Raw genomic sequence first — 20,810 nt, 5'->3', positions numbered from 1 at the left:
TGGCAACGTGGTATCTAGTTGTTAAGAAACGGGGGGAAGTTTTAGGAGTGACGGTGGTGCTTTGAGATGTGAGAGATTTGAGACGTTTAGCGCAAATCTTGTGTAGTTAGTGTGTACTGTAGTTTTTGTTGTGTGTGTCAGAACAATGAGGCGACTGCTGAATGTTACAGGTGTTACAGCAGTGATACATCTCCTGCTGTCAGGCCTGCAGGTTTCAGGCTGTTCTCCTTTATCTCATAGTGGACAGAAATTATTTTTTTGGAGTGGCACAAATTGTGTGGCATCAGATTTGATGCAGAACAGCTGATTGTTCTAAAAATAGTTTGAAATGTTTATTTAAAAAACCGCCTTGGCTGCATTTAAAAAAAAATAGCTGCAAAAAACTTTGTTTGCCAAACTGAGTTACTTTAAAAAGAAAGAAAGTTGTGTTTTCAAAATTGGAGTTCAAGTTATTTTTACTTCCAATAGTGTTAACATACTACACAGGTCAATGACTAGATTTTTTTTTACATTTTCATTGCAAGTGGGCTAAAGCAGTTAATTAAAAGTAGTCTAACATAAATGCTGTAATTTGATAATTTTAATAAACCATGTAACTTGGATGGATTAGATGCCGGCGTGACCACAGTGCACACGTCTGATGTCGCTCACAGTGGTCCAAGGGATCGCTCAGGGAGTTTGTGTGTTCGCTCAGACACGTGAAAAATTAGAGGGAACATTGGTTGGTACTAAAGTAAAAGTATCACCTAAAACTTGTAGAGCTGACAAAGAGGGGAACTTCATTGTGGTTCATTCCATGTTTGGAAATGGAAATTCCATTTCAGTGTGTACCAAGTTTGGTGTAGCTGACGATAAAAGGGGCCTTGTTTGTGCTTTGACAACATTGCGCCAAGTCCTGTCTCCTAATTCCTCCACTGCTTCTCTTCATTGTGTGCAGTTAAAGACCATGAAGCCAGAAGAGTACAGGCTGATCATGCGGAATCTGGAGCTTCACTACCAGGACTTCATGCGTGACAGCCAGGACTCGCAGCTGTTCGGCCCCGATGATCGCATGCAGGTCGAGGACGACTACACCAAGTCCACCCAGCATTTCGACAACCTGCTTCGCTCCATGGAGAAAGGTGAGATCTGATTTTAACAAACTGATTTTAATGATTCATAGTTTTACCGAGGTCAAGTGTGTAGCAACTGAACAGTATATAACTGTCAATTCACCTTTCAGGAATAATGGTTGTTAGGGTTAAAGGTGAGTGACTTAAAGCAAGCACAAACTACTGCTCACCAAACTAATATGTGTACACGCCTTCCAGCCTTTGATGGAATGTCCCAAAACACGTGTTTGTCTTTAGTCATGTGTGAGTGCACGTTGCTTTGATTTTCAATATGCATTTTTTTGTGGCAGCTCTGCACCAAGTAGAATATGTGTTCTGATTTTAGGTACTTGGGTAATGCAGATGTTGTGTATGCTATAGATATGGCTGGAGCTGCGTGTATTTTACACATCATATATGAAGAACTGCATGGAAGGTGTGACACAGGTGATCGAAAACATTACAGTGCAGCAGTACAGCATTATCTATTTGTGGACATGACATCTTAGGATGTGTCATATTAAAATTGAATTGAATGTTTCATACTAACAAGAATAGTTCAATTTCAGAGTGCTTTAATTTCACAGCCATTGCTGGTAGGTAGCGTAACAACAGCAGTGACTTTTGCGACTCGACATTCATGCAAAAGTATGGGATGAGTTTGACTATCGATAGTCTTTATTAGTCCCAGAGTTGGGAAATTCAAATATAGCCTTTTCAAAACGGATGATCTTTTCTATTCCTACGATTCTAAACTAATACAAATGTGTTCACAGGTCAACAGAATGAGACTCTGTGTAAGAACTACATCTCTGAGCTGAAGGACCTGCGTCTGCGTATAGAGGACTGCGAGGCTGGTACTGTGGCACGCATTCGCAAACCTGTGGAAAAAGAGCCTCTCAAAGAGTGTATTCAGAAGACCACAGAGCAGAAGGTACAGAGCTCAAATTTAAATGTGTTCTGTGCAGAAATGGCAATGAGGCATCAAATGAAACCAAAAATAGCTGTGCTGTGGTTAAAAGACGGATAGGTTTGTTGGATAGTTGACTAAATGTGTTATTGATGAGAAGCAAAAGTAGCTAACTGAACCAGAATCCATGCAGAAGGATGGAGTGGGGGTTGAATTAATGAATCGTTGCAGTAGGTTTAAAATGTGGAAACACAGCAGAGAATTAAAATCAATTTAAGTGCTTAACAGTAGAGCAGGGCGATATGGCCAAAAATATTTATCACGATATATATTTGAAAATTTGCGATAACGATATAACCGACGATATAATTGATGCGAGACAAAATACAACTCCACAACATTACTAGCGCAAAAAGACAACCTTCCATTTATTTTCACTTAAACAAGAAGCTGGTTTTTATGTACATTAAAGCTTTATAAAAATGTAACAGTGCAAATGCAAATTCCTTGCTGAAAGTTTAACCAAAAGGCATTTCCAGTAGAAATGGGCTGACATATCCTGAGCATAACCATGTATAATATCCACTGAAGTTAAAAAGAGGTGCTTTGCAACATTAAACTGCAGTGTGCAGTACACATTTTTCGGACCATAAGGTGCACGGGATTATAAGGCACATTAAGCGAAACAAAGCAGTCAGATAAATCAAACTTTATTAAACTCATTCTTCTTGCTTCCTCCACTTCTGTACCATTGATTCATTAATGTTGAATTCTCTGGCAGCTGCTCTATTCCCATGTTGTTGCAGTATATTAATGACTAACCTCGTATTGTGGATGGATTATCTCAGTTGTTCTCCTGACTGAAGTTTGGTCCGTTTACAGCATCCTGCCATGCGATTGCATTTGTTTCTAACCATGAAGAACCTTCACGTTAACTTTTATAAGTGGAAAAGTGTTAGTGTTCGTCCTCCAGCTTCACTGTTTATGTTATGCTAACATAGCTGTGTCGCTAGCGATCACGTAGCACATCATTATATACCAGCTAGCCCAACTTCAGTAACCCTACAAACGTCACTGCTGTTTAGTTTCCTGTCTTCATTTATGTTGGAAGTGATAGCAGAGCTGTACGTTTGATTTTTTTTCAGAAATCTCTCAGTCAGAACATGCAATATCGTGCTTAGGTAACTAGCGAAACTAGCGAGCTAACTTCCGCTAGCTTCCTGCTAACTTCTAACTCCGTTAAATGTAATTACTTTTGTTTTCATGGATGCCTGGAAGTTAAACTTTATAGTTACACCTGGTAAAGCAGCAATGCTGATCGTTTTATTAAAGATGAAAGAATTTAGACAGTTTTTAACTCTAAGTGATGCTGCAGTGTTGTTTGACCTGAAGTATACGGAGTTTAGGACCCAGATTACTCCCAGATTTAAGAGCATCTTAGTCCGACAAATACGACAATAACGGCCGCTTGCATGTTCTGCAAAAAAATGTGCTTTGTTGTGTATCTGACGGACAAACACCAAACCAGTTCCACATCACGGAAGTTGCACCATTTTTACAAACCAATTCTGGTTCATCTGTTTCACTCAACAATCGGCCATGTGCGTATGAAAACAAAGGCACTGCGCATGCGCGTTTTACTCCCATTCTATCGCGATATTTCATTTTCCTATCGTTGCCTAACATTATACCGGTATTACCGTGAACGGTATAATATGGCCCAGCCCTACTTAACAGCTTATATGTAATTCAATGAGAGCTGGGATGCTGGCGTCAATCCAGCAGCTGTACAGCCCTGCTAGTAGGTGAAGTTCAGCTTAGGGCTTTGTGCAAAAATAAAAGTTTTGAGTTATTTGAGTTTGGTTGACACATAAAAATGGGGTTAAATTGTTAACGATGGCAGAAAACTTGCCATGTGCCTCTGGTTCCTGCTCTCCTCGAGCTTAGTTTAATTAAAATTTTAAATGTTCCTTTTTTTCTTTCAGTTGTTCATAGTCGGCTGGCTTGGATTTTTTTGGGTTTTTCTTTGTTCTTCATGCTTGTCTTCTCTGTTGTACAGAAAGTTCAGGGAGAACTTGACAGCCTTAAGAAGGACCTTGATAAGGTGTCTGTTAAGACACAAGAAGTCTTGGCCTCCCCTCAGCCTTCCACCTCAGCTCCTGTGCTGCGGTCAGAGCTCGACCTCACTGTACAGAAGATGGATCATGCCCACATTCTTTCCTCTGTTTATCTTGAGAAGTAAGTCCCTAAAAACTGACTGCAAAGAGAAAATGTGCTGTTTTCTAGTGCACTTAGATCTCCTTAATTAATTTATTGCTCCTTGTCTCAGGCTAAAGACTGTGGAAATGGTCATCCGCAACACACAGGGTGCTGAAGGCGTTCTCAAGCAGTATGAGGACTGTCTGCGTGAAGTTCACACTGTGCCCAGTGATGTCAAGGAAGTAGAGACTTACAGAGCAAAGCTTAAGGTAAACAATACATGACTTATTTTCTTGCCAAGCCTCTTTTTACAGAAATCTTACTTATGTTACAAAGAACTATTCTCAATTGATTCTGTTTAAGAAATAGAAGTCACACTTTTAATAGTAGGTTTGCCCGGTTCTGATGTATTTACAGACTGTTTATTGGTGTTCTTTGTACAAAACTTGCAGAAAATGCGCACTGAAGCTGAGGGTGAACAGCCAGTGTTTGATTCCCTGGAAGAAGAACTGAAAAAAGCCTCTGCCGTGAGCGACAAGATGGCTCGTGTGCACAGCGAGCGCGACGTTGAGCTCGACCACTTCCGCCAGCAGCTGTCCAGCCTCCAGGATCGTTGGAAGGCCGTGTTCACCCAGATCGACCTTCGCCAGAGAGAGCTAGAGCAGCTCGGCCGCCAGCTCGGTTACTATCGTGAGAGCTATGATTGGCTAATCCGCTGGATTGCCGATGCTAAGCAAAGACAGGAGAAGATTCAGGCTGTGCCTATCACCGACAGCAAAACGCTGAAGGAGCAACTTGCCCAGGAGAAAGTATGTTCAACGATCTAATATTAGCACCATTATTTGCTTTATTTTCGAGTGAAACTGCTGAGATTAACTTTTATTTGAACCCTTTTCCTTTCAACACAGAAACTGCTGGAGGAGATCGAACAGAACAAAGACAAAGTTGATGAGTGTCAAAAATACGCTAAAGCATACATTGATACTATCAAGGCGAGCCTGAAATAACACTATTCTGCATATTTTTTCGATAAATCTTGCAGTTTAGAGCATTTACTGAAATAACCTGTAATGTGTTTCATGCTAATAGGACTATGAACTCCAACTGGTTGCCTACAAAGCTCAGGTGGAACCTCTTGTCTCGCCCCTCAAGAAAACCAAACTGGATTCAGCTTCTGACAACATTATTCAGGAGGTGAGTTTATGAGTACTGGAAATCATTACAGAAAAAAGGTAATTTTTTTTTTTAATTGAAGGTTAACTCTACCACTAACCACTGACCCTGTGAAAACAATATTCCTGAAGCTGTTGCATTTCTAAATGTTATTTTTTTCTCTCCTGTATCAGTATGTAACACTGAGGACCAGGTACAGCGAACTGATGACTCTGACTAGTCAGTACATCAAGTTCATCACAGACACGCAGCGCCGCCTGGACGACGACGAGGTGCGTGACAACTGGCCGAGGATCCCAAACAAACTAAATTCTATCTAACATTAACCTAACAAACCAATCAAACTGACATCTAACCAACACAGATGAGAAATTGCCAGTCACTGAACCACAGGCATGCAAGCACGCACTTTTCTTTGTGTGTTTTATGCACACACAAACCCATATATACATTATATTTAATGTACAGGTGACAAATAGATTCTTTACACTGGTTATGCGTGAAACATTGGCCTGCTGTAGCTGATATTTTTTCCAGTGAAATACACACGTAAGGCTAATATCTAATAGGGATTAGTTAAAATGGTATTTAAGGTTATTAAAAATACCAGAAAACAAACAGTGTATAAAGCTCATTCACCCACGTGGATGCAGTATGAAAGTAGATTTGTTAAGTTGGAGTGTTAGGTTCTCCATTTCCATCCATTCTGTGTGTTGTGTCATTTATAGACTTAGAACGAGGGGTTCTTTCTTTCACTCTTTTCAAGCTTCCTTTTTCTTCCTTCGCATTAATTCCCGAGGTCAAACCCAAAGTTCTGATCTAAGGTTCAACCTGGTTATCATGATCTTCAGCTCTCTTTCTTTTTCCACAGTAACACAACTTTAAAGTGTTACATTATTTTCTAACCCTGATGTTTTGTTTCCTTCTTTGCCTCTCTTAACTGCTTGCCAGTGCTTTGCCATGATGAATGCTTAACCTGTGCATTAAAGAGGTAAATTATTCAGTGTTTTTGGGGTACCTACCGACCCTATTACTTTCATCATCCTTTGTCTCTGTCAAACTCCATCGGACATTTTTTTCACTCCATTCTTTATATAAACACTGCAGCCATTCATACTGTCTCAAAGTCACTAATATTCTTACTAACAGCTCATCCTGTAAATTTACAACTTTTCCTGAAATTAACACAGCCATAAGCGAGCTTCCTAATATACACTGGGTTGACTTGAGCCTCTTATCATTGACTTCGCCTTTGCTTTCTCCATTTTGTCACAAATAGTGATTTAAAGAACCCCCAGTGCATGGGATAAGATTAAAAAAAAAAGAGTGGTGATTTCTAACATTAAACTATTTCAACAAACCTCACTTAAGTTTTCTCACAAACTTTCAAATGCAGGAAACATGAGCATTAGAAGCTCGCCATAAATTCTATTCATGAGTGTGGTGAATCCATTTATAGTGCTAATTTAAACAGTTTAATTGATCCAATTTTATGGCACAGATTGACATAGTTCAGTTACAGCTACAGTCACATGCCATGTTTTTCTTGCTGTGTTGTGAAGTGATATTTTGTTCCCATACATTAATAGATCCACTGCCATCTGAATCGTTTTACTTGCATCATGAATTTAACATGACTTTGATGAATGTGCATCTAATTTGCAACTAGTGAATGATCTTTTACTAAGCTAATTTTAACATTAACATTGCCTGGGTAATACAGTACATTTAGATGCTTGTTGCAGTGTGTGTTTTGGCTGTGATTACCACAGTACTTACAATTTTAATTCACACTGCTTCGAGCAGGTCAAATGTGATGTATTACCTTTAACCTGTCATGCTTGATTATAATCCTTTCTTTACCATTTGCTTCCACTAATGCAGAAAGCTGCAGAGAAACTCAAAGCAGAAGAGCGGAAAAAAATGGCCGAGATGCAGGCAGAGTTAGACAAACAGAAGCAGTTAGCTGAAGCTCACGCGAAGGCTATTGCCAAAGCTGAGAAAGAGGCTCAAGAGCTGAAGCTCAAAATGCAGGAAGAAGTAAGCAAGAGAGAAATTGCTGCTGTAGATGCAGAGAAGCAAAAGACCAACATCCAGCTGGAGCTGCAGGAGCTCAAAAATCTCTCAGAGCAGCAAATCAAGGACAAAAGTCAACAGGTAGATGAAGCGCTTCACAGCCGGACTAAGATCGAAGAGGAAATCCGCCTCATCAGGATCCAACTCGAGATAACACAAAAACAAAAGTATACCGCCGAATCTGAGCTCCAGCAGCTTCGCGATAGAGCGGCTGAAGCAGAAAAACTCAGAAAGCTTGCCCAAGATGAGGCTGAGAAGCTCCGTAAACAAGTAAGTGAAGAGACGCAGAAAAAGCGCCAGGCTGAAGAGGAACTCAAGCGCAAATCTGAGGCAGAGAAGGAAGCTGCTAAACAAAAGCAAAAAGCTCTGGAGGACCTTGAAAACCTCAGGATGCAGGCCGAGGAGGCTGAAAGACAAGTGAAGCAAGCAGAGATTGAAAAGGAAAAACAAATCAAGGTCGCTCATGAGGCTGCACAGCAAAGTGCTGCAGCTGAACTCCAGAGCAAGCACATGTCATTTGCGGAAAAGACCTCAAAGTTGGAGGAATCACTCAAGCAGGAGCATGGTGCTGTCCTTCAGCTGCAACAGGAAGCAGAACGCCTCAAGAAACAACAAGAAGACGCAGAAAATTCCAGAGAAGAGGCTGAAAAAGAGCTCGAGAAATGGAGGCAGAAGGCTAATGAGGCTCTTCGTCTGAGGTTGCAGGCCGAAGAAGAAGCTCACAAAAAGACCCTCGCTCAAGAGGAAGCTGAGAAACAAAAGGAGGAGGCAGAGCGTGAGGCTAAAAAGAGAGCCAAAGCCGAGGAGTCAGCCCTGAAGCAGAAAGAAATGGCTGAAGAAGAGCTTGAGAGGCAGAGGAAGATAGCCGACAGCACAGCCCAGCAGAAACTCACTGCCGAGCAGGAGCTCATTCGACTCAGGGCGGACTTTGACAACGCAGAACAGCAGAGATCCCTCCTTGAAGATGAACTTTACCGCCTGAAGAATGAAGTCGCTGCAGCTCAGCAACAAAGGAAGCAGCTAGAAGATGAGCTGGCCAAAGTTAGGAGTGAAATGGATATCCTCATTCAGCTGAAGACTAAGGCAGAAAAGGAGTCCATGTCTAATACAGAGAAGAGCAAGCAACTACTTGAGGCAGAAGCTGCCAAGATGAAGGACCTTGCTGAGGAGGCAAGCAGGCTTAGAGCCATTTCAGAGGAGGCTAAGCATCAGAGGCAGATTGCTGAGGAAGAGGCAGCTCGTCAGAGGGCAGAAGCTGAGAGAATTCTCAAAGAGAAGCTGGCTGCGATCAGTGAGGCCACTCGCTTAAAAACAGAGGCCGAAATTGCCCTGAAAGAGAAGGAGGCAGAAAATGAGAGACTCCGGAGGCAAGCTGAGGATGAGGCTTACCAGAGGAAAGCTCTTGAAGACCAGGCCAACCAGCACAAGCAAGAGATTGAGGAAAAGATTGTGCAACTCAAAAAATCCTCTGAGGCAGAAATGGAAAGACAGAAAGCCATAGTGGATGACACACTCAAACAGAGGCGAATTGTCGAAGAAGAAATCCGGATTCTTAAACTCAACTTTGAAAAGGCCTCATCTGGAAAACTGGATCTGGAGCTGGAACTGAACAAGCTGAAAAACATTGCAGATGAAACCCACCAAAGCAAGATCAGAGCCGAAGAGGAAGCAGAGAAACTGAGGAAGCTTGCCCTTGAGGAGGAGAAGAGGAGGAGGGAAGCAGAGGAAAAGGTGAAGAAGATTGCTGCTGCAGAGGAAGAGGCCGCCAGGCAGCGTAAGGCAGCCCTAGAAGAGCTTGAACGGCTGAGGAAGAAAGCAGAAGAAGCCAGAAAGCAGAAAGATGAGGCTGACAAAGAAGCTGAAAAACAGATTGTTGTGGCCCAACAGGCAGCCCACAAATGCAGTGCAGCAGAGCAACAGGTTCAAAGCGTCCTTGCCCAACAGATAGAAGACAGCATCACGCAGAAGAAGCTCAAGGAAGAGTATGAGAAAGCCAAGAAGCTGGCCAAAGAGGCCGAAGCTGCTAAGGAGAAAGCAGAAAGAGAGGCAGCTCTCCTTCGTCAGCAAGCAGAGGAGGCAGAACGGCAGAAAGCAGCCGCTGAGGAAGAAGCCGCAAACCAAGCCAAGGCTCAGGAAGATGCCGAGCGACTGAGGAAGGAAGCTGAATTTGAAGCTGCCAAACGAGCCCAAGCTGAGGCTGCAGCGCTCATGCAGAAGCAGCAAGCTGACGCTGAAATGGCAAAGCACAAAAAGCTGGCCGAGCAAACGTTAAAACAGAAGTTCCAAGTGGAGCAAGAGCTCACAAAGGTTAAGCTGAGGCTTGATGAAACTGATAAGCAAAAATCTGTCCTAGATGAAGAACTCCAGCGCCTCAAAGACGAGGTCGACGATGCCGTCAAACAAAGGGGCCAGGTGGAGGAGGAGCTGTTCAAAGTCAAGGTCCAGATGGAGGAACTGCTCAAACTGAAAAATAAAATTGAGGAGGAAAATCAGCGTCTGATTAAGAAGGACAAAGACAGCACACAAAAACTGCTTGCTGAAGAGGCTGAGAACATGAGAAAGCTTGCAGAGGACGCTGCTAGGCTTAGTGTGGAAGCGCAAGAGGCTGCACGCTTGAGACAAATTGCAGAAGATGACCTTAATCAGCAACGGGCACTTGCGGAAAAGATGCTCAAAGAGAAAATGCAAGCAATTCAAGAAGCATCTCGACTCAAGGCTGAAGCAGAAATGCTCCAGAAGCAGAAGGACTTGGCTCAGGAGCAGGCTCAGAAGCTGCTGGAGGATAAACAGTTAATGCAGCAGCGCCTGGAGGAGGAATCCGAGGAATATCACAAGTCACTGGAAGTAGAGCGAAAAAGGCAATTGGAGATCATGGCTGAAGCTGAAAGACTCAGACTTCAGGTTTCTCAGCTCAGTGAAGCCCAGGCCAGAGCTGAAGAAGAGGCTAAAAAATTCAAGAAACAAGCCGATACAGTTGCTGCCCGTCTTCACGAGACTGAAATTGCTACCCAAGAAAAAATGACTGTAGTGGAAAGACTGGAATTTGAGAGACTAAATACCAGCAAAGAGTCCGATGATTTACGCAAAGCTATTGCAGACCTAGAGAACGAGAAGGCTAGACTGAAAAAGGAGGCTGAAGAACGTCAAAATAAGTCTAAAGAGGTATTGTGTCAAAAATGGCATAACAGAGCAGCTTATGTCATTGTTAACTCTATCAAAAAGCTAACTCACTTCATTCTTAAAGTTTCCTCTGTTCCTTCCTTACACTAATCATATCACCATATTTTTTACTGAATATGATTTAATTTTTTTCACAGTGCACTGTGCTCATGCAGAAAACAACCTGAATGTGCAGCCGTATCATGCAATGTTGACATGCTTCATTTTTTCTTTCAGTTTCAAAACTCATTTATCCCTTAGCTTGTGACAAAATTAAAAACAAACATTATTATAAATACAGTTCGAAAACCAGATGAACTGTTCAGCAATTTGAGCAACAGAGGGAAATAGAGAAGATCTACACTAACTCGAGGGACAGTATAACCTTCATTGTGAATACTGTGTTGCCACTGCAGGCCAAGAGTACATCTGCCATAGAGCTGACTTAATATATGGAGCCCTGTATGTCCAGTCATAATAATTGTTTTTCAAGCCCCCCTCCCAAAAGAAAACCTCACAATAATAATGATATTGCAATATCTATAGAAATTCCCTATAGTTAGCAAGATTGGTCGCTTTGTCATTATTACCACCAAAAGCCCAGTATCCTAATAATTGTATTATCTATTTAAAAAGCTACCATAATAACTTGATAACAAACTAACTGATTGCTTAATAATCCACATTAAGTTTGTTAAACATATTTCCCATATACCGTGTTACTTTTTTAACAGCAGTCACCAAGAACAAACCGATCTGTTGTTTTGGAATTATAGTTTTGTCAGGTATATTTTATGAGTTTACATTGTTTACTCCAATTAGTAGGAGTATTTTTTGTAATATTTTTAAAGCCCCCTCACCTATGGTCATGAAATCTGGGTAATCACCAAGGGAGTAAGGTTGCGAATACAAGGGGGCGAAATGAGTTTTCTTCATAGGGCGACTGCGCTGACGAGGATCTCTGGAATACTCTGCTTAGCCTGCTGCCACTGTGACCCAACTTAGAAGCACTGTGTCAGTTTCATGACTGGCAGTGGAATATCTAATACTGACTTTGATAAGTACAAGTAGCATCACAAAGCTTTGAGAAAAATAAAAGAGCATTGCCAGCATTTGGATAGATTCTAGAGGTCAGTTGTTATACACAGATTTCAATGTTATATGTACTAATGCAATTCTGTGCTTCACTTGTGTGAAATTATATTTATATTATAACAAAAGCGCGAGCAAAAAAAATAATCAGACCAAATAATTTTATTTCACAAGCGCAATTAAATTCCTCACGTTTAAATTCAACAACCTGTCAAGTAGAACTCAGTCGCGTGCATAAAGAAGCCGTCTTGCATGCAAGAGCTTTGCACAAATCAGAAAGTCACATTGTACAACAAGTCAAGTAATGTAACAAAAATAATGCTGTGTGAGTCCAGGTTTACACTTATTTTTCTCCCTGGAAACAGCATGCCAATTCAAAGAGGGGCAGCTACAGGAGATTCAACAACCCTAACCCTATCAACACAATTTAAAAACTGGTATATAAGTTGAAGTCCACACTTTCAACACAAGTTGAAATGGAGACACAGTGTGGCTGTATCTTGTTGCTATTAGTTGCTTAAATTGGTCATGTGTTTTGGACATGTCGGCACATCCGTCGACCACAGAGGGTTAATTATCAACAGTTACTGTTTGCAATGCAGTAGTGGAAACACCGACAACTGTCACTGTATTACTTTAATGTTGAAGAAATATTTTAAACCAGAGGGTTCTAAGGAAGGTTCTGAAGCCTCTGCACTGTTGTCTGTAAAACTGTAGAAGCATGTGCAAAGCAGACACTCTTACACGCACGATGGTACCTTTTGTGGGTGCAGCTACTAAGTTCTACGTCTGTGGGTTGCTGAATTTAAATGCGAGGAATTTACCTGCAATGAAATTATTTGCTCGGATCATTTTTATGCTCGCGCATTTGTTATGACATAAATATGTCAGATTAATCCTTAGAATGGCTCTCTCAACCTCCAAAATGTCAAAAACAAATTCTAACAGACGAATTCAACATTTTTTCAAAAACATGTTGAATCTCCTGTAGCTACCTCTCTTTGCTCTGAAATGGCATGCTGTTTCCAAGGGGAAAAAAGTGTAAACCTGCACATATTAGTACAGTAGCAGTATATGCGGCTATAGCCAAAAGCTATAGTTTCGAACTTTGGGGTGCTAATTGTCTTCCCAGCTGCTTCACACTTGGCTGCAAAGTACCTTAGCGCAAGGTCAATACAGCCAACAAAACCACATCATTTACAAAAAGCAGATATGAAATCCCGAGGCCACCAAGTTCTTTTTTGAAACTTGAATCAAACTCTCAAAGGCTGTTGCTCAGGTCAATGTATTACTTTTTAATTCCCCCCAACAGGTTCAGCCTCTATGGCCCCCTAGACACCCATGCAGATTTTCTATTAAAAATCTTTCCATTAAAACAATTGGTATGATATCAATAATAATTAAATATGATTAACATTTTTCAGTTCAGTTTTAGTGTTCTTTAAATGAGATGAATGAGATAAAAAAAAAAATTAGATCAGAGCTAACACATCGTTTCTGTAAAAACAAAAGCATCTCTTAGGGACCCCAAACTTTTGAACAACAGTGGGAGTTCTAGTGGATACACATGACCAGGGGTAACAGGTTACAACAAAATGTGTATCAGACATTAGATTCAGGTTTAGCTATGCTAATATGAAGTGACAACAGTTTTTACATAATCTTATTAAAATGGTAACTAAAAATAGATAGAAGAAGACGACTGGCTAAAAAATGATAACATAATCATGAAAAAACAGGAACGCACACATGTTCACATTATAATTTCATTTAGTATTTTGCGCCATTAGCATAAGCAGAGTGCATTGTATAAATTTGTTGCAATTATTAAACAGAACAAAATAAAAATAAAAAACGTAGTTCGGTGCCACAGCTGTGAACATATTGTAACTTATCTTTTTATGTTTTTTTTTTTCCATCAGATGGCTGATGCACAGCAGAAAAAAATTGAGCATGAGAAGACAGTCCTCCAGCAGACATTCATGACAGAAAAGGAGATGCTATTAAAGAAAGAGAAACTCATTGAAGATGAGAAAAAGAGGCTTGAGAGCCAGTTTGAAGAGGAAGTGAAAAAGGCCAAGGCTCTCAAAGATGAACAGGAACGCCAGAAACAGCAGATGGAGCAGGAGAAAAAGACACTCCAGGCTACCATGGATGCAGCCCTTAGTAAACAGAAAGAGGCTGAGGAAGAAATGCTTAGAAAGCAAAAAGAAATGCAAGAACTCGAGAGGCAGAGACTAGAGCAGGAAAGGATTCTGGCAGAAGAGAACCAGAAACTGCGTGAGAAGCTACAGCAGCTTGAGGATGCTCAAAAAGATCAGCACACTAGAGAAACTGTCCGTCACAAAGATGTTATCCATCTAACAACGATTGAGACAACAAAGACAGTTTACAATGGTCAGAATGTTGGTGATGTGGTAGATGGTATAGACAAAAAGCCAGATCTGTTGGCTTTTGATGGCATCCGTGACAAAGTACCTGCAAGCAGACTTCATGAGCTTGGTGTCTTACCAAAGAAGGAGTTTGATAAACTGAAAAATGGTGAAACCACTGTTGAAGAGTTAGGCAAGACTGACAGTCTAAGAAACATTCTCAAAGGAAAGAATGCCATTGGTGGTGTTTTGACACCCTCCAATCAAAAAATGTCAATCTATCAAGCATCAAAAGAGAAGAAAATTACTCCCGGCACAGCCATGATCCTTCTTGAAGCACAAGCAGCCACAGGTTACATGTTAGAACCAATTAAGAACCAGAAACTTTCTGTTAATGCAGCTGTCAAGGAAGGACTGATTGGCCCAGAACTGCACAACAAAATGCTTTTAGCTGAGAGGGCTGTTGTTGGCTACAAGGATCCATACACTGGTGGAAAGATCTCAGTCTTTGAAGCCATGAAAAAGGGGCTAATAGAACACGATCATGCAATCAGAGTCCTTGAGGCTCAGCTTGCTACTGGTGGCATCATTGATCCAATCAACAGTCACCGTGTGCCCACTGAAACAGCCTATAAACAAGGACACTATGATGCAGAAATGAATAAGATCATGGAGAACCCATCAGATGACACAAAGGGATATTTTGACCCCAGCACTCAGGAACCTTTGACATATTCTGAGTTAATGGCAAGATGCACTACTGACCCTGAGACCAGTCTGTTACTCCTGCCAATCACAGACAAAGCTGCGCAGTGCTCTAGTATATATACAGAGGAAGAGACCAAAGATGTATTCGGCAAAACAACTGTGTCTGTACCATTTGGTAGATTCAAGGGAAAGACTGTCACGATCTGGGAGATAATCAACTCAGAATACTTTACAGAAGACCAGAAGAAGGACCTCCTCCGTCAGTACAAGACAGGCAAAATCACAATTGAAAAGATCATTAAGATTGTTATCACTGTTGCTGAGGAAAAAGAGAAGAAAAATGAAATTACCTTTGATGGTCTGAGAGCACCCGTGCCTGCTACTGACCTTCTGGAATCCAAAATCATTGATAAAGATCTGTACAACAAATTGCATAATGGCAACATGACTGTCAGTGAGGTGTCTCAAATGGAGCCTGTCCACAAAGCATTGAAGGGCACGAACTGTATTGCGGGTGTAGTCATTGACTCCTCTAAGGAGACAATGTCCTTCTATCAAGCCATGAAGAAGGACATGATGAGGCCCGGGCCTGCCTTGAACTTGCTTGAAGCCCAAGCAGGTACAGGCTACTTGGTCGACCCAGTTCACAATCAGAAGTATACTGTTGATGAAGCTGTCAAAGCAGGTGTTGTTGGTCCTGAGCTGCATGAAAAGCTTCTGTCTGCAGAAAGAGCTGTTACAGGCTACAGAGATCCATACACTGGAAAAGCTGTATCTCTATTCCAAGCAATGAAAAAAGATCTCATACCTAAAGAACAAGGACTCCGCTTACTCGATGCCCAAATGACAACTGGTGGCATCATAGATCCAGTAAAGAGCCATCACATTCCTCATGATGTGGCTTGCAAGAGAAACTACTTTGATGATGAAATGAAGCAGGCTCTGAGTAATCCAAATGATGAAACTAAATGCTTCTTTGACCCCAACACAAAAGAAAATCTCACATACTCTCAGCTCTTTGACAGATGTGTCACTGACAAGAAAACTGGTCTGCGGGTCCTCCCTCTCTCTGATGAAGCAATCAATGCTAAGGAACAACCAGCATACACCGAAGCCCAGACCAAAGAGGCTATGACTCAGGCTACTGTAGAAGTTAACTCTGGACCATTTAAGGGCAGGAAAATGACCCTGTGGGAAATTATCTACTCTGAATACCTCACTGAGGAAGAGAGACTTGACCTGCTCAGACAGTTTAGGTCAGGAAAAATTACAATTGAAAAGATAATTAAGATTATCATCACAATTGTAGATGAGAAAGAAGCCAAGAAACAAGAACAGTCCAGCTTCAAGGGACTCAGAGCTCCTGTTCCAGCAGACTCCCTGTATGAGTCTAAAATCATTGACAAACCAACCTTTGACCTGCTTCAACAAGGCAAAACTACACCCAAGAAAGTCAGTGAAAATCCCAATGTCAGTAAATACCTCCAGGGCTCTAGTAGCATTGCTGGACTCTACCTGGAACCAACAAAAGAGAAACTCAGCATTTATCAAGCTATGAAGAAAAAGCTTCTCCGCCATAACACTGGCCTTTCACTTCTCGAGGCTCAGGCTGCAAGTGGGTTCATTGTAGATCCTGTAAGAAACCAATGCCTGTCAGTAGATGAAGCAGTAAAGTCAGGAGTTGTTGGTCCAGAGTTACATGAAAAACTCCTCTCTGCAGAAAAAGCTGTCACTGGTTACAAAGATCCATTCACAGGCCACAAAATCTCCCTCTTTGAAGCAATGCAGAAAGATCTAATCTTAAAGGAACATGCGATGCCCCTATTGGAGGCCCAGATTGTGAGTGGAGGAATTATTGACCCTGTAAAAAGCCATCGTGTCCCCACTGATGTTGCATATCAGAAGAACATTTTGAGCAGAGATATTGCCAAGACCCTCTCTGAACCATGTGATGAAAACAAAGTTTTCTCTGACCCAGAAACTGATGACACTATAACCTACAGACAACTTAAAGACAAATGCCAAAAAGATAAAGACACCGGCCTGTACATGCTCTCACTCTCCAAGCCGCAGTCTCCAACTGTTGTAGAGAAGACATACCTCTACACAGAGGAGCAAACACAGAGTGAGCTGTCCAGTACCCAGCTTGACATTCCTATTGAGGGGCTTGCTGATAAACCCATGAATCTCTGGGATATCATGAACTCAAATTTGCTTCCAGAGCAAGAGAGGCAGAAGCTCCTAGATGAATATCGCTCTGGTAAAATCACTAAAGAGCGGATGATCATCATCATTATTGAGATCATGGAGCAAAGAGAGATCATCAGAAATGATAGTCCACTGTCATATATGACTATAAGGAGAAGGATAACTATTGAGGAGCTCTACAATGCTCGCATCATTGATTTGGAAACATACAACCTTCTTAAACAGGGCAAGAGAGACATCCGTAACATAATGGAGTTGACAAGTGTAAAGCAGTATCTTTATGGGACAGGCTGTGTCGCAGGCGTCACAACAGACTCGACCTCCAAGCTAAGCATATACCAAGCAATGAAGAGAGGTTTTATTAAACCAGAAATAGGCCTCACCCTCCTAGAAGCCCAAGCTGCTACAGGATTCATTGTTGATCCACTGAAGAACGAAACGCTCACTGTTGATGAAGCTGTCCGTAAGGGTGTTGTTGGCCCTGAGATCCATGATAAACTTCTTTCAGCTGAAAGAGCTGTCACAGGATACAAAGATCCCTACAGTGGAAAAATCATAGCACTTTTCCAGGCCATGAAAAAGGATCTCGTTCCAGAGGATTATGCTCTCAAAATGTTGGAGGCACAAACTGCCACTGGTGGTATTATTGATCCTGAATTCCAGTTCCACCTGCCAACAGATGTCGCTATGCAAAGAGGCTATATCAACAAGGAAACCAATGAGAAACTGAATGATGATGTGAAAGGATTCATTGATCCTGTCACTGATGAGAAACTGTCTTATGCACAGCTACTCAAACGATGCAAGTTGGATGGTGGATTGCGCCTGCTTTCATTGGGAGACCAGCGGCTGACATTCAAGGGTCTGAGAAAACAAATCACAATTGAGGAGTTGATTCGCTCACAAATCATTGATCAGCAGACCGTCACTGACCTGAATGAAGGTCTTGTTTCAGTAGAGGAGATTAGTAATAGGCTATCAAGGTACCTGCAGGGCACAGGCTGTATTGCTGGTGTATTTTTGGAGTCCACAAAGGAACGGCTGTCAATTTACCAGGCTATGAAGAAGAACATGATTAGGCCAGGCACTGCATTTGAACTCCTTGAGTCCCAGGCAGCCACAGGATATGTTATCGATCCAATCAAAAACCTCAAACTGACTGTCAATGAAGCAGTAAAGATGGGAATAGTAGGCCCAGAATTCAAAGACAAGCTTCTCTCTGCTGAGCGTGCAGTAACAGGATATAGAGATCCTTATACAGGCAAGACAATCTCTTTGTTCCAGGCCATGAAGAAAGGGCTTATCCTAAAAGATCATGGTATCCGTCTACTCGAAGCTCAGATTGCCACTGGCGGAATAATTGACCCGGAGGAAAGTCACCGTCTGCCAGTTGAGGTGGCTTACAATCGTGGCTTCTTCGATGAGGAAATGAATGAGATACTGACAGATCCATCTGATGATACCAAAGGCTTTTTTGATCCCAACACTGAGGAAAACCTAACCTACCTCCAGCTGATGGAGAGGTGTATCACTGATCCTGACACCGGCCTGGTGCTTCTGCTACTCAAAGAGAAGAAGCGGGAAAGAAAGACCTCTTCCAAATCCTCAGTACGTAAACGCAGAGTTGTCATTGTAGATCCAGAGACTGGCAAAGAAATGACTGTGTATGAGGCCTACCGCAAGGGGCTCATTGACCACCAAACCTACCTGGAGCTTGCTGAGCAGGAGTGTGAATGGGAAGAAATCACAATGACTTCTTCTGATGGCACTGTAAAATCCGTCATTATTGACAGGAAGTCAGGAAGACAGTATGATGTTGATGACGCTATTGCACGTGGCTTTATTGACCAGAAGGCTCTTGAAACATACCGAGCTGGAAACCTGTCCATCACAGAGTTTGCTGACTTGCTTTCTGGAAACATGGGAGGCTTCCGTTCACGATCATCCTCATTTGGTTCTACCACTGGTTCCACTTACTCCTCTTCAATGAGCCCCCTACCATCAATTAAACCACCTGCAGTCATATGGAATGACCCAACAGAGGAGACTGGCCCTGTAGCAGGAATATTAGACATAGACACATTGGAAAAAGTGTCTGTCACTGAGGCAATCCACAGAAATCTGGTAGATAACATCACTGGTCAAAGACTGTTGGAGGCCCAGGCATGTACAGGTGGAATAATTGACCCCACAAGTGGAGAGAGATACTCAATTGCAGAGGCCACAGAAAAAGGTCTTGTGGACAAAATCATGGTTGATCGTCTGAACCTGGCTCAAAAAGCATTCAATGGATTTGAAGACCCCAGAACTAAAGTGAAGATGTCTGCCTCCCAGGCGTTGAAAAAGGGCTGGCTGTATTATGAGGCTGGTCAGCGTTTCCTTGAGGTCCAATATCTAACTGGTGGACTCATTGAGCCTGATGTTGAGGGCAGGGTGTCAATAGATGAATCCATTAGGAAGGGTACGATCGATGCTCGCACTGCCCAGAAACTGAGGGATGTCGGTGCCTATTCTAAATATCTGACCTGCCCAAAAACCAAACTGAAAATCTCCTTCAAAGATGCCATGGACAAAAGTATGGTTGAGGAAGGCTCCGGCTTAAGGCTTCTGGAAGCCTCTTCCCAGTCTAGCAAAGGCCTTTACAGTCCCTACAATGCTAGTGGCTCTGGATCGGCTTATGGCTCCCGGAGTGGCTCAAGAACCGGATCACGATCAGGCTCCAGGAGAGGCAGTATTGATGCTGGCTCTGGCTTTAGCATGAACTTCTCATCTTCCTCCTTTACATCTTCTTCTGGCTACAGCCGCAGATTCTAGATTTTATATATTGACTAGAAACCAGCAGTACTAATGCACTTTACAGTTGCATTTCTAACAGGAAATAAATAGTTAAAGTAACAGAAAATATAATTTATTTGTTCTTCCCTGCATGTGGCCAAAACAAGAATTGTCTAGGTTATTACTTTTTCATATAACATCAGTCTAAACATGCGCTCTAGATGTAGAAACATAACCAGGCATTGCAAAATATATAAAATATTCATATCTTCTGGTACAGATGACAAAGTGAGTTTATATTTTTCAAAGCAAAGCATGCCTTTTCTGCTGTTTGAGTTTATAGTTTTTATATAACACAATTCAAAAGATGTATACTTTATACTTTCTGAAACTAATATATACTTCCTGTATATCAAACAGAAATATTTCTTGAATATTTCATGTTTCCTTAGAAATTTTGTTTATTTTTTATCTTTTTCAACAGTACTGGTAAAGAGATACCAAATGTTAACATAATTCTAATGTTTTTAACTAAAATATTTGGATGCATTTAAAATTCCTGAATGTTTGTAAAGAGTATGCACAGAGTATGTGTTAATTTTTTAATGTTACAAATTGTCTGGGTTACTGCATTATGCACCCAGTAACTTGCAGCACAGAATACATCTGCGACACTACACAAAGAGACACTATAGGAATGCAACAAGTTCCACAATTAAATCCATGTACACTGTTCTGAAATCAGTTTTAGATCTGTCATTACTTTGCTTTTACACCCATTTATATTCAGTATGTCTTTTCATCTTTTGAGTTAACTGCACCATTGTTTTACACACTGCTCATAACCATCATCACTCAAGTGCTCCCACTAAATCCCAAGATGATGTCAGACTCGATCCCGATCCCCTCCACAGACCTGCTCCTGTTATTTTGATTCTTGTAAGTTGAATTTATTATTTGTATTTGTTTTTCTTTCGTTGCCCATTTTCTTCTGTTTGTTTTGATCACAACTAATAGCCAGTCCCAAACACTGCCTTTGGTGTCATT

The 20,810-nt window shown here is 41.6% G+C and overlaps 1 protein-coding gene across 20 annotated transcripts in view; it reads left to right on the top strand.

Annotated features, from left to right (window-relative positions):
• plecb (plectin b) overlaps window positions 1-20,810 on the top strand; it is a 130,234-nt gene that overhangs the window by 108,314 nt on the left and 1,110 nt on the right. For 16 of the 20 annotated variants that reach the window (XM_085422496.1, XM_085422504.1, XM_085422502.1 and 13 more), the window contains 11 exons: window positions 938-1,121; window positions 1,223-1,246; window positions 1,868-2,025; window positions 4,061-4,239; window positions 4,331-4,469; window positions 4,653-5,009; window positions 5,109-5,192; window positions 5,290-5,394; window positions 5,547-5,645; window positions 7,258-10,611; window positions 13,623-20,702. In XM_085422496.1, coding sequence (XP_085278622.1) covers window positions 938-1,121; window positions 1,223-1,246; window positions 1,868-2,025; window positions 4,061-4,239; window positions 4,331-4,469; window positions 4,653-5,009; window positions 5,109-5,192; window positions 5,290-5,394; window positions 5,547-5,645; window positions 7,258-10,611; window positions 13,623-19,802 — 10,863 coding nt within the window. In that variant the 3' untranslated portion in view covers window positions 19,803-20,702. The remainder of the gene's footprint in view (window positions 1-937; window positions 1,122-1,222; window positions 1,247-1,867; window positions 2,026-4,060; window positions 4,240-4,330; window positions 4,470-4,652; window positions 5,010-5,108; window positions 5,193-5,289; window positions 5,395-5,546; window positions 5,646-7,257; window positions 10,612-13,622; window positions 20,703-20,810) is intronic. The other 4 variants (XM_085422493.1, XM_085422494.1, XM_085422495.1 and 1 more) reach the window with 1 other exon arrangement.

Source organism: Rhamphochromis longiceps, linkage group LG11 (assembly GCF_057381845.1).
Source record: "Rhamphochromis longiceps isolate RC_006_pf linkage group LG11, R_longiceps_female_GT1.1, whole genome shotgun sequence".
NCBI classification, from domain to species: domain Eukaryota; kingdom Metazoa; phylum Chordata; class Actinopteri; order Cichliformes; family Cichlidae; genus Rhamphochromis; species Rhamphochromis longiceps.
Note: the sequence above shows the minus strand (reverse complement) of the source record. Positions and strands in the feature narration are given on the sequence as shown.